Source organism: Ctenopharyngodon idella, chromosome 3 (genome assembly GCF_019924925.1).
Source record: "Ctenopharyngodon idella isolate HZGC_01 chromosome 3, HZGC01, whole genome shotgun sequence".
Classification (NCBI taxonomy): Eukaryota; Metazoa; Chordata; class Actinopteri; order Cypriniformes; family Xenocyprididae; genus Ctenopharyngodon; species Ctenopharyngodon idella.
Genome location: NC_067222.1, coordinates 656,272 through 668,378, shown reverse-complemented (window position 1 = coordinate 668,378; position 12,107 = coordinate 656,272). Strand labels below are relative to the sequence as shown.

The following is a 12,107-nucleotide window of genomic DNA, read 5'->3' as shown; positions in this document are numbered from 1 at the left end:
TTTTTTCTTATGTGGTGGAAATGGGCTTCCATAATAGTAACTTTATATCTCAAACAACACTTTTAATATGCAAACATCAATACATGCTTTAGAAAAAATATGAGCTGCACAAATTAAATTCTAAATCTTCAGATTGTTTTGTCTGTTTTTGTCTGTTTTGTTACTGTTTTGTCTGGTAACTGACAGCATGCATAGAGCTTAACTTATATTACTGAATCTGAATCATTCTTTATTAAAAATGATTTAAATAAAACAAGCCAACAGTGAATGCAGTTGTGAATTTATTACTCATTACAGTGAACATAGCTAGATGGAACAATTTAAACACAAATAAAAAAAGGGATTTTTTATTTTATTTTTATAAACAAAGAAACTAACCAAAAAAACTGTTCTAAACCTCAAAATGAATAAAAGGAAATTTAAAATAACTACATAAATCATACCACTGTACTGTATATCAACACCACTCCATTCCTCTCAAAGTCTCCCAGTGCTTTAAAAAAAAAAAAAAAAAAACTGTCAGTTACTCAAAACACAAAAAAAGCAAACAAATTAAATGATCTGCATAAAACCCAATCACAACCATTAATTCAAAACACTTCACATACATGCCCATCTGTTTTATGATCTGATTAGTAATGCAAAGTAACATTTCCTTTGGTTCAAAAAGTCCTGTGAATGTTCAGCCTCTCAGCATTTGGTATTACATGAAACACTCTTCAAGAACATTATTCATCAGTATAAAGATGTGTTAGCTCTTATACAAAACTAGACTTCTGAAACACACACCTTTCTCACAATCTGAGAAAAACACCTTTAGTTAACAGACACATGCCAGATACACAATCCCCCATAATCCTTCTCAAATGCATCATGTCACAGTGTCTTGGTGAACATTGCACATGCTATGGTCTTCGAAGGGAACAAAACTGTTAATATGCATTAAAAGTCGCATAAAAAAGAAATTATTGCATCCATAAATGTTAATAATGTCATACTGTAAGTCAGATCAATGAATCAATGTTAATTCTAGCTTGTACAAATACAGTATACTGTACTAATTCAGTACTGTTCCCTTGTTTAAATTGCATTCAAATACTTAATATATCTGATAATTGTTCATCGGAGGCTTGAGTGATAATCAGTGATGGACTGATATATCAGCCTATTGTTTACATACATACATATATAGTAGCACTTTACAATAAGGTGTCATTTGTTAGTTAAAGGGGTCATGACAAGAGAAATCAAATTTGCCTTTATCTTTTGACATATAAGAGGTATTTGTACCATTAATACATCTGGCAAGCTCATAGCTTAAAACATCCTCCTCATTATAAACAGCATTCATTTAATCAAACTCGTTTTGATATAGCGGGATCTGTGATGTCAAAATCCAGAGCAAGACATTGACGAATAGTTTTACATCATCGCATCACAGGCCCGTCCACTGCTGTTCAGTCACTTAACAAACTTAATTTGCCTACACTTGATGTGAGTGTCACGTCTAAAGCAAATAGAAGCCATTATAGTCACTGATGCTGTCTACACTGATACAGTATACAGATGAGTGTTCAGTTTCTGACATCACACGCTTGAGTCTGCCGACAACAGGACAAATGGAAGAGTGAAAGAACGTTTAAACAGATTGTTTGGGTCTCTGTGAAGACTTCAGAAGGATTCCAAAGTCAGAAACAAATGGATGGTTTATTTTAATGGTGTCCTGAATCACACTGGAGGATTATATGTTTGTTCAGAGCATATTATTTTGTCAGCAAGGCACAGCGTAATGGAGAGTTCATAAAGAAACTTATTGACAGATGATGCAGTCAGCGGTGTTGAATCTGACAGCAGCTGCATCACAAAAAAACGTAAGTAAATGATTTCATAAATGCTTTGTCGGTTCATTTGAATAAGGCCGTTTTCACACCTATGAATTATTTGTTTTGTTCCGAAACAGGGATTAAATTTGTTACATTGATGCATTTCCTTCTTAATTCGGTTTGCTTTCAAAAGGCAATATTTCAAAGCGTACCAAAATGTGCTTATGCAAGTCACATGCGAGTACAACTGTCCTCTTATTGGTTAGAGTTTCCTCTGCGTCATCCATTAAAATGATTGAAAAGCTCACTCCATGAGCTTACTGTGGCTTTATTTGTAACTTTTGAGACGCACGCAAACACTATATGAATGTAGCCGTCATTCCAGCTGTTAAATTATGTACTATGTTCGTATTAATACTGTGGCAAATTCAAATGTGCTCTCTCTGTATCTCTGTCTAATAGGCTGTGTCGAGATCATATATGAATGTTACAATGCAGCTAGAGCGGGAATCAAGGCTTCATTGGGACAGCATTCTCACGTGGAGGAGCGCAATTACACAACATTTTAAGATGAAGATCCGCTTTTTGGTTTTCAATTACAGCAACTAATGTGCTCACTCACAGAACCAGACACTACTGCTTTTTATATAACACATTTCTCGTTATGAATTATGATATCTTTTGGTTTGTTGGTCCGGATTGCTTGTGAACCGCTCCAGAGTTCTTTTGAAAGCGTACCGACAGAGTCTCCTTGCAGCAGATTAATTGTTTGTGTGTGTGATGGAGGAATTCCTGCCGCTGTTTTGACTCCTTTACACATTTTATAAGGTCTTCACAAGTTCTCAGCTGGTCAAAATACCATCATATGCAGGTTACGCACATACAACAAGTGCATTTATCCCATCACACAGCGCTGTTTTGGATGTTCGGTAAGTTCCGTCTCAAAAAAGGCAATATGTAATAAAAACCGACCTTTAGGTTCAGTATCTTTAGGTTTGGTGATAAAAAAACTAAGCGGACCATGTGTTTTTTTTTTGTTTTGTTTTTTGTTTTTTTTTTGGTCCGGACCAAACCAAGTGAACCGAATTACAAGTGTGAACGCACCAAAAAAATCCATGTCATGACCCCATTAACATGGGAAAATACCATTTACTGATCTTGGTTAATGTAAATATCAACATTTACTAATACACTAGACCTTATTGTAAAGTGTTAACATATATAATATGTACAGACAATAATAATAATAATAATAATAATAATAATATAAATATATAAAAGATATTTATTATCATCATCACTGGTCAGTGGTCATCATAACTGAAAAACTAATTTCGGTCAACCACTAGTAAAAACCGTTAATTCTGGCCCATTTAACCATCTGTGTAGAATATCCCTAAAAGCAGAGTCTGTAACATCATGTTGTGTAACTAGACAAAAATGACCTTAATGTGCAATTCTTCCATCTTTTACATTCTAAACCTCTTCAAAAAGGCTTTTCTTCATTAACCGTTGTGGCCGTCATTTTTTTACCCCGCATCTCAGTAGTATGCCCTGCAGAGGTACTGCTTTTCTTTGTAAATGCTGCATGTATGCATAGCATATCTCATTTGAAAACATGCATGACAAATGGGCCCATAAAACCATGTGCTTTTCTGTATCAAAACTGTTATAAACATATTCTACACAATGTTTTGCAAGTGCCTTGTCCTGTTGTACATGTGTTACTGTGGCGATATCAAACCTCAGATAGAGTTTCCATTACATGTTGGTGTCATCAAAACAAAGAAACTGACTGTAGAAGAAGACAATTTGCACTAATACCTTCTATAGCGCCCCTTATGGTGATGAATGAGAATATAACACAATTACCATGACGTATATGTAATCCATCTTGCATTTACGTTCTCGTACTTGCGTAGAATATGTTTCGGCCCATTTTACTTGTTGCAACAAATGACTCGATACTGCGATAAAACTATAAAAATAATGCTCTGCATGTTTCTCCACCCTTAACTTCATCAACACTGACATGTGCAACAGTAACAGCTGCCACAATAATCTATGCTATCCTGCGTTTAAATAGCCTGTGTTCATACATTATTATTATAATAAATCACATTATACCCAAGAATGAGGGGGCAAATGGGATGCACTAAGAGTGGGTCAAAGGAGGTCACATGAGGTACCAAGCAGCCAATCCGGCTAGAGCAGCAATCCAGGCGGCCAACAGGACTTGACCGGAGGGATTTTTAAGCACTGTCATGGCCATTTGACAAATGTAAGATGATCCTCCACTGGCAGCTGAAACAGAAAGAATAAAAACATGTAAACGGTTTAATTTCTTAGGTTTTAGGCAGGGTTTCCCGAAAAGCTAATAATTAATAAAATCAATTGTAAATTTAAAATGAATAAATAGGGCTGCACAATTAATCGAAATAAAACAGTAATAGTGATAGAGATAACTGCAAATATCAAATAAAAGGCTGAAATTTAAAGGAGTATATAATAAGTATATAAGTATATAATCTATCCAGGGTTATTATAATTAATTAACATAAAAGCATTAAAAAAAACATTTTTGTTACTTAAAATATAATAAAAGCTTATTTAAAAAAAATAAAACATAAAACTTTTATTACAGCTAGTTGCCACTTCTCATTTTCATTTAGTTTAACTTGAAGCACTAAAATAATTAAAACTGAAATAAAAATGAATAAAAACTAATTTTCAAAAAAGTAATTTAAAAATATATAAAAATATGAATAAAAAAAAACTATAATAGTATCACAATATTACTAAAAGAATCTATTCACCAAAATAAAAGTATATATTATAATCATCATCAAATATTTTTTACTTTGCAGTACAATTGTAATTATATTTTTCATTTTTTAATCAGAGTTAAAACTAATAATAATAATGATAATTTCACTTAAATATTTACAAAAAGTATTTTTATTAAACGCTTTTTATTAAAATTAAACGCTTACTAAAAAAAGATTAAATATTTTATCTGATTTCTTACATCATGTGATCATTAACAGTCATCAGAGAATGGTGAATGTGTAAATGTGCCATTAATTTATTGAAATATTAATTTAAAAGCTAAGGGGGTACTTAAAGTAAATATTTTATGGGTTTCGCTGACAAAAAAAGTTTGGGAATCCCTGGTTTATTAAGATGAATAGTCTGGTCAAGTTTACCCATTTTGGCAGCATAGTACGGACACTGACTGATGTCTCCTTGCATTTCTCCATGAGCAGGAGCGGCATCCAAAACATCATCCTGAAGGGTCTTTCCGACCTCCTCTAGTTCTCCAAAAATCTGCATGCAACACAAAAGGACGTTTACGGTTACAGATCACAGGAAACAATGAGGAAACACTGAGGAAATGACAAGCATTTAATGAAAAGCTCTTTGTCATGTGCGTTACGTCACACGGAGCGTGACAAACACATTCAACTAGATGTCACTTCAAACAATCAAACGCTTTAAGAGATGCTGGTGAGATGCGAGACATTGTTTTGACCCAGGTTTGCCCATTTAATTTCACAGTAATCTGCCGTGAGGACAAAGGACTCTTATCTGCTGACGGATGAAACTCGAGCCGCACAGAGCAGGAGAGACTCTCATCTTTAATTACACGCTCTCTGATATTAACACAGTGACAGCAGGTTCAGCCGAACGGATCAGTCTAATAGAGCGACTGCAAAGCTCTCCAGATGATGACAGAGAGAGTGATTATGAACGGGCCATTAGTTTAATTCACTCAGTGTTAGTGGAGGATCTCAGAGTGAGTGCAGATATAATGATCTGCGTCACAAACAGCAGATCTTGAATTGATTGTTATCAACATCAACCTTTTAAGGACTCGTATAATGAAGAATCAAATTTTTATTGATTATTTGACTTTCAGTTACCAAATGTTAAAAGTAACAATAAAACAAATCATTTATTTGTAAGTTTTAAAGTTGTAGTTATTTGATTTAATCACACTTAATTAAAATGTCGCTTTATCTACTTATAAATAAAAAATAACTACAAAATAAAAAAAACAATTTCTTATCTATTCGCCAAAATGAAAGTATATATTATAATTATCAAATTATCACATATATAGATATATATATATATATATATATATATATATATATATATATATATATATATATAAAAATGGAAGCTTCTTTCAGCTACTAAATAAAAAAAGGTAATAATGACTCTCACAATTCTGATTTTCTTCCTCACAATTTCGAGATTTAAATTTGCAATTGTGTATTATAAAGTCAGAATTGCATAATTGCGAGTTTTTAATAACGCAATACTGATTTATTAGTCAATTCTGACTTTATAACATGCAATTGTGAGTTACAAGTCAGAATTGTGAGATATAAACTCGCAATTCTGAGAAAAAAAACAAGCCTTTTTCCTCACAATTGGAAATTACACGCAATTGCGAGTTAATTTTTCACAATTCAGAGATATAAACTGACATTTTTCTGGCAACTGCGAGTTTACATTGCGCAATTTTTACTTTAAAACACGCAATTGTAAGAAAAAAAAAAAAGAGTCAGAATTGTGAGATAAAAAGTCGCAGTTACCTTTATTTATTATTTCATGGCGGAAACAAGCTTCCATAAAATATATATAATTATAGCCTTAATTTAAAATAGGTAAATGTAACTAAAATAAAAGAAATTTTAGAAATTAATTCAATGTAATTAAATTTAATTGAGAACATTAATTGAGAAACGTCATCCATTTGCCAATAAAATAGGTAAAAAATAATAATTATTTAAAAAAAGAAAGAAAAAAGTTTAAAAAAAAAACTTATTAAAGTGTGTGTGTCTATGTATAAATTAATTATTTTAAAAATGTAGGTAAATGTAACAAAATAAATAAAAGCAATTTTAGAAATTAAATTAGCTGAATTGAATGTAGAAAATAAACATCATCCATTTGCCAATAAAATACATTTCCATCATTTTAATATAATTTATAATGCAATAATAATAATGAATTTTTAAAAATATATATATAAATAATTTAACAACTGAAATGTGATTTTTGAATTATTAATCTGAATCACTGAATCCTTTGTTTTGTTTTGTTTTTCTTAAATGGCACTCCTTGACCTCTTTAGGAAAAAAAGCCATAAAAAAAATATTACTGTTGGTAAAAAAATTTTTTGCTTCAAATAATAAAAAGAAAATATGACCCATTTTAAATCCCAAAAAACTGCTCACCTCCACGTTGAACTGAAAGGCCAGGATGGCTTCCTCCACAATCTTCTCCTTGGTGTGTGTGTCCAGCTCCAGCTCGTTCATCCGGCTGCGGTACAGCTGTTTAAAGGCCTTGGCGCTGTGGATGCCATCAAACTCATAGAAGTTCAGCCCTTCTCCTGTGGGCGGCAGCTTCATAGCGCGCTGGGCCACCTTCCTCAGCACCTGACCACCCGAGAGGTCGCCCATGTAGCGGGTGTAAGCGTGGGCCACGAGAAGCGCGGGCTGCTCATGGCCGATCTGGTGGATGCGGTCCACATAGCGCTGAGTGGCCGGGGAGATACTGATCTGATCCTCCCAGTCCTCGCCATAGAAGAACTCCAGATCCCGAGCCAGTGCGTCACGCCGGTGGAGCTCATGAGGGAAGTAGAGCGGAGCAAACTGAGGATGCTCCTTATTTCTCTCAATCTCCTCTTCCATGGCAGAGTATGTGAAGTATAAAGCCACATGGCCAAGCTGACAACACAAACACAGATCAAGATATCACAATGAAATCAAACTAAACAGATTTCTCTTGCTCTGTGCAGTGGTAGAACTAGAACTAGATATACTATTATAGTTTTTATTAATATATATATATATATATATATATATATATATATATATATATATATATATATATATATATATATATATATATATATACACATATATATATACATACTGCTTCACAAACGATGGTCTTTTCAACAACTCTGGTTCGAACATATAAGGCTGAACACCACTACTGACAGTTTCTGACATTTTCAGTGCGTGAGATTGTCCTGTTTTGTTGTTGCTGGTGTTCTGGCAATCTGTCCTACACGGGTATGCCAGAGCATGAGCTCTTGAAGCTCTGCCCTCTTCTTGAAAGGGGGCCAGGAGCAGCAGCTCATTTGCATTTAAAGGGACACACACAAAAATGGCGCTTTTTTGCTCACCCCAAAAAGTGGCAAATTTAACATGTTATAAAAAATGATCTGTGGGGTATTTTGAGCTGAAACTTCACAAACACACTCTGGGGACATAAGAGATTTATTTTACATTTTGTAAAAAGGGGCATTATAGGTCTCCTTTAAAATCCTCCATGACTGACTGATCCATTTACCTTGAAGAGCTCCTTGCGGATGCGTCCCTTCAGGAAGTCTTTGACAAACTCTGTGTTTTCGGCCTTCTCGTGAACTTCTTTGGTTCCTGCTGCCAACATCTCAGACAGATCTGTAGGACTGTAGGGTTGAGATGACATTAATTTAAGATGACAGTGTGTTTTTGAAACAATTATGCACTGAAACAGTGTTATTATAATATCATTGATATAATATTATAATTATTAATATTTAGATTTCTTTTTTAATTTTCTGTTTTGTTTTTAATTTTAGTTATAATTTCTGTCAGTTTTTATTATAATTTTAATATGTCTTTATAGTTATTATGATTTTTTTTTTATTTCAGTTTTAGTTATTTTAGTATTTCAAGTCAAACTAAAAGAAAATGAAAAACAGTGTCTTGGCAACTAGCTGAAATTTTGTTAACAATAATAACCCTGACTATTATAGTATTTATTAGTATTTTGAATTAGCTTTTTTTATATTTTCAGTTTTCATTTTAAGTAATTTTATGTACTTTTGTAATTTTTAGTTTAAGTTTTTTTTAATATCTCTTTGACTTTAATTTTTTTCAGTTTTAGTCATTTTAGTACTTCAGCTTAAACTTATTTTATTTATATTTTATTCAGTTTTTCATCTAATATTATTCAGCTTCATTTCATTAACAAAAATGATTTAATAGTTAACAACACTGCACTGAACATAATTCAAGTATGTTGTTACAGGAACAAACCGATCACAGGAGATGCAGATAATGTAATATATACCTGAGGACCGTGACGCCTCCTTCCTCATACACAACTCCTCCTCCATTAGCTGTGCTCTTGCCGTTGGCAGCATCTTCCGTCTTCATAGCAGACATTCCTGTGACTTCTGTTCAATCTGTCCTGACTGATCAAACATACACATTCCAGAGCGTTTCCTTGTTACATATTTACACAGCTGACATTCCTGATCATCTGAATCTCCTGGTGTTCAAATAGATCAATTTGATACATTATTTCGATTTAAATCAATAATCATTTTTTATGAACTCTTAATTCCAAAGAATCGATCTTTCAGTCTATGCTGATTTCAGCTGATGAATGAACAAAACTTTGAATAACAATAAACCTTATGCTTTCTTACTTTTATATGAAAAAGTCTCAGCTTTCAAATTCTGTCAATTTTATTTCAAAATTCAAACAAAAAATACCATTTTGTCACTCTTTAATGTGTCGTGACAGATCGCTGTAAAGCCTCAGTTCAAGCGAAGCGGCACGTGAACATCAGAAGGTATGCTGAAAGATACAGTACAACTTACTGAAACCTATATCATGTTTCATGTAATCGCTCAATCAGTGTTTGAACCAGGAAAAGATGTCAATAAAACAGCTTGTAAACAATATGGTCACATAATATTACATTTACCTCAAAAAAAAAAAAAAACATTCAATGTCCATAAATTTGATAGTTGGAAAAATCAACACTAGTGAGGAGCATTATGCTAAATATATGCACTATTACATACTTCATTGTATTTTTCTTAACATGTTTTTCAATAAAATTGAATAAATCCTTTATTTTTTATGACAGCCACCATTTAAATGTTTATAGTTCAGAATAATTAAAGGCACACAATGTAAATTTTCGCCACTAGAGGTCGCTTATTCAAAACAATGGCATAGCTTGATGACGCCTTGATTTCGTGGAATAATGGGAGGTGTTGTCTTCACATCTACAGCCGGTGGAAAGGAATAGGGGTAGGACTCAGGCAGAAATCATGTTCATGGATGAGATTATTAATGTTACTGTAGTATAAAGCAGAGCAGGAGCGTTTGCTAATGAGAGACGAGCGCGACACACGGCTTGAGAGCAGTGGAGCTTTTATTATGGCAGTCGCCGCTTCTGCTTCTTCTGGTCATGAGCATGTGGGGTAAAGCAGCGCTGTTTATCATATTAGATACATTTGTGTGTTGAAAGTTGTTATAATGCTACTCTGTGTTCGCTCGGCGGCTGCTATGAGACACTTGTTGCGCACTGCAGTAAGCTAGATATTAGGCATGGTAAAACATGGTACTCGCGGTAAATCAAGAAAACGAGATTTAAACAATAAGACTTACTGTGTTGAGCTATATAACAATGATTAGTTTTCTGTCGATGAATTCTCTGGATTTAAACATTCTTGGAAACATTTGGGATAATGTAAGTACACCACAAGTTCTAGTGGTTTTTGGATATTTTAATCCAAAATCTTACATATTCTGCCTTTAAGTCATTAAAAATGTATCATTATAATGTTATCATTATAAAACCATCCATAAGTGTAATTTAAATGTAAGTAGCTTATACAAATCAGTTCATTTTAACCTTTAATATCATAGTAATGTACCAACTGGGGTTCCCAGTACAGTTTACAACATTAGTTAAGAGGGATTTTTTTTTTTCCTTCAGAAAATTGCCTTTACTGTACTTAATACATACGGCAATTAAATTGATATTGAATCAAATCAAAATCAGAACTGAATCAAATTGCAAGCTTGTGAATCGAAATTGAATAGCATCCTGAAATCTTTGTCAATTCACAGCCCTAATCTCTCTCTCTCTCTAACAATGTTTTCTATCTATCTATCTATCTATCTATCTGTATAACTGTTTATCTACCTACCTACTCAGTGTTATTATTGTTAACTAAACTGTTAAAACTGATTTTGGTAACTCAAATTAATGTAAAATCAAATATAATTTGATGAAAATTTTAAACTATAAAAAGTTAGACAAAAATGTTGCCTTGGCAAATAACTAATATAAATAATTTTAAGTTCAAAGCCCAAAAATTAATAAAATAACTAAAACTAAAATAAAAACAAAGCCAAATAAAAATATTTAAACAAAAAAATGCACATGAAAATGCACAATTACTAAAACTTCAACAGAAATTAAAATGAAAAATGAATATATAAAAATAAAAGCTCTATTATATTAATAATAGCAAATCAACACTGCTACCTATCGATCTATCTATCTAGGCTAATTATAATTTAAACACAATATAACACAAATAAGGAAACATTCATTTCATTAAGTAAAAATGAACCTAAGTAAGCGATTATCACTCAGACTTGATTAGAAGTATGACCTCATTAAATGACATCTCATGTTTTGCCTTTAGTTTTTATTAAAATGTGTGATATATGCAGCTTAGCACTAGTTTAAAGTCTTCAGAGTCTGTCGAGGAGAGATTATGGTGTAAAAACACACAGAGCAGTGATGAAGAAACGCTCTTACCTCAAACTCAACCTCCAGAGCGCGAGCTTCAGCTATCAGTGTCCGTCCAGTCGATTGTTACAGATGACAATAGTTCAGCATCCAGTGAGGTGATTGTTCCTGAGGACACACACACTGACAGTGAGCCTCCATTCATCCAGCACACACTGAGGCTTTTTCAAGAGCTTTTGTTTGTTTTCAGGATAAATGAAAACAGAACAAAAGAGCAGTCATGAGCATTCTGGTGTTTGCCAGTCAAAATACAATCTAATCCCGCTGTCCTGGGATCAGTATCCGTTTGAAACCTACAAGCAGCTCCAAATGGATTAAAATAATCTAGTGTCATTATATTAATTCAGGTTTTACTAAAGTGCTGACGCATGACATATCAAGGCGACACTAGCATTTATTGTGTCACCATATAGCACAAGTATGCGCCCTCATTTCCATACTTCTGAATAGAAGCCAGTACTTACAGTCGAGCTCTTCAGCAAATCCTGCTTTAGATCAGATGATATAATATTAAATGGTCCGACCAAGCTGTAGGAACGATAATATATTGGTAACTGATTATAGGAATGATCAAAAGTCGGATGCTCGTGCGGTTTTGTCTGCGGCGCTCGAGCTCTCCGTTAGAACTCAAAACAGGAAGCTGCAGGATGAAACCA

At 33.3% G+C, this 12,107-nt stretch overlaps 1 protein-coding gene across 2 annotated transcripts; it reads right to left on the bottom strand.

Annotated features, from left to right (window-relative positions):
• Positions 1 to 268: 268 nt before the first annotated feature.
• On the bottom strand, positions 269 to 12,107 carry LOC127509471 (heme oxygenase 2-like). 2 transcript variants are annotated; one of them, XM_051888261.1, is made up of 8 exons: positions 11,916 to 12,107; positions 11,461 to 11,559; positions 8,961 to 9,084; positions 8,196 to 8,313; positions 7,073 to 7,564; positions 5,030 to 5,150; positions 3,951 to 4,127; positions 269 to 493 (listed from the first exon to the last, which is right to left on the bottom strand). In XM_051888261.1, exons 3-7 carry the CDS (start codon positions 9,053 to 9,055, stop codon positions 4,000 to 4,002), a joined length of 954 nt encoding a protein of 317 aa, XP_051744221.1. In that variant the 5' UTR covers positions 9,056 to 9,084; positions 11,461 to 11,559; positions 11,916 to 12,107; the 3' UTR covers positions 269 to 493; positions 3,951 to 3,999. The 2 variants fall into 2 exon arrangements, with proteins under 2 accessions (XP_051744221.1, XP_051744220.1); XM_051888260.1 differs by having other exon boundaries at positions 269 to 4,127.

Coding starts and splice junctions, on each gene's coding strand:
- LOC127509471 (XM_051888260.1), bottom strand. CDS start 9,055: ATGTCTGCTATGAAGACGGAAGATGCTGCCAACGGCAAGAGCACAGCT. Junction 8,314..8,960: donor GGAGGCGTCACGGTCCTCAG/GTATATATTACA, acceptor TCAACCCTACAG/TCCTACAGATCTGTCTGAGA. Junction 4,128..5,029: donor GTACTATGCTGCCAAAATGG/GTAAACTTGACC, acceptor TTTCTGTTTCAG/CTGCCAGTGGAGGATCATCT.